Source organism: Nannospalax galili, unplaced genomic scaffold (assembly GCF_000622305.1).
Source record: "Nannospalax galili isolate Female #2095 unplaced genomic scaffold, S.galili_v1.0 scaffold1941, whole genome shotgun sequence".
NCBI classification, from domain to species: domain Eukaryota; kingdom Metazoa; phylum Chordata; class Mammalia; order Rodentia; family Spalacidae; genus Nannospalax; species Nannospalax galili.
In genome coordinates this window covers 14,367-15,711 of record NW_008344179.1, presented here as the reverse complement: position 1 = coordinate 15,711, position 1,345 = coordinate 14,367, and the positions used below count along the sequence as shown (strand labels likewise).

Below are 1,345 nucleotides of genomic sequence, written 5' to 3'. Positions count from 1 at the left end.
ATTTATTTATTTAAGAACTGATGTGTGTGTCCACAAAAGGAAATTTTTTGTAACAGTTGATACTTGTCAGACACCCCCTTATTCTCTTGTTAGGATTAATATGAGATTATGGAAGAGTGCTTTCAGGTAGAAGTCATTATATATAAGCAGTTTAGCATGTTAATACTTTTATACCTTAGGTAGTGTATAAATTAAGTGTTTGAATTTCTAGAAAGTTTTAGCAGGAATGTAAAAAAGTTTTATAGTTTAACTGTGATTGGCATCTTCCTATTCTCCAATAGCTGATTTCTGTTTGTGCTGTCTTCGAATTTTCTTTCTGCTGAAAACCAGTTAATAGATCATTAGTACTTTCAGTGTCACAGGTGTATTGCCAGAGGAGATGGGGAACACCAAGAGTGCGACATAAAATACTACCTTTGAGCAGGTAGAAAGCTTACTCATTTAACAAGTCCCATGATTCTAGATATCAAAGCAAAGTGAAGGTCCTTGCTTACATGGACTGATTGATTTGTACACAGTAAATAATTGTATCAGAGAATGACAAAGACTTCATCTCCTAAAAATGTGGCATTGAAAAATGCTATTTCTAGCCAAGAACTACCAATAATGCCTCCTATAAAATTTATCCTTTTTCCTTTCAGGTCCATTCTTTCCAAGGATGGAGTTTTATATGTAAAGCTCAGAGCAGGCCAGCTCTCCTACAAAGAAGATCCAATGGGGTGGCAAAGTTTGTTGGCGCAGACTGTTGCTAACAGAAACTCTGAAGCCCGGGCTTTTAAGGTAGTGTTGGTTGATAAAACCGGAAGGGTGAAGGAAAACTGTCCACATCCCACCATCTTTCTTTCTCTTCTGTTGCTGCAGATTGTAAACTGTAATTGACCATAGTGTCCGTTACTTTGTAAAGTGACAGTGATAATAAAATAGGGGTAGTCTGCTGGTATTCTATATAAGACTTGAGTTCAGTGACTATATCTCTAATATGTCTTAACACTTAAATAATATTTGGGTTAATAATTTTACTTATTAGCCGGGCATGGTGGCGCATGCTTGTAGTCCCAGCACTTGGGAAGCAGAGGCAGGCAGATCTCTGTGAGTTCAAGTCCAGCCTGGTCTACACAGTGAATTCCAGGACAGCTGGGGCTGCAGGAAGATCCTGTCTCAAAAAGATGAGTATTGAATCCTGTCATTTTTATTTCTATTTACATTCGTGATGTAGCTGTACTTTTCCACAGTTATACCTTCATTGAATTTCTTTCCACAACCCCTTGGGTATAGTCATTCCTTTCTTCAGCTCTTTGTATTGCTTCCAGAACTCTCTGAAGGGCTGGTTTTGTGGACATGAATT

At 37.8% G+C, this 1,345-nt stretch overlaps 1 protein-coding gene across 1 annotated transcript in view; it reads left to right on the top strand.

Annotated features, from left to right (window-relative positions):
• Anapc1 (anaphase promoting complex subunit 1) overlaps positions 1 to 1,345 on the top strand; it is a gene marked incomplete at its 3' end in the record, with an annotated part of 89,460 nt that overhangs the window by 81,449 nt on the left and 6,666 nt on the right. Inside the window, 1 exon segment of the mRNA XM_017799944.2 lies at positions 642 to 780. Within this exon segment, the coding sequence (XP_017655433.1) occupies positions 642 to 780 (139 nt within the window).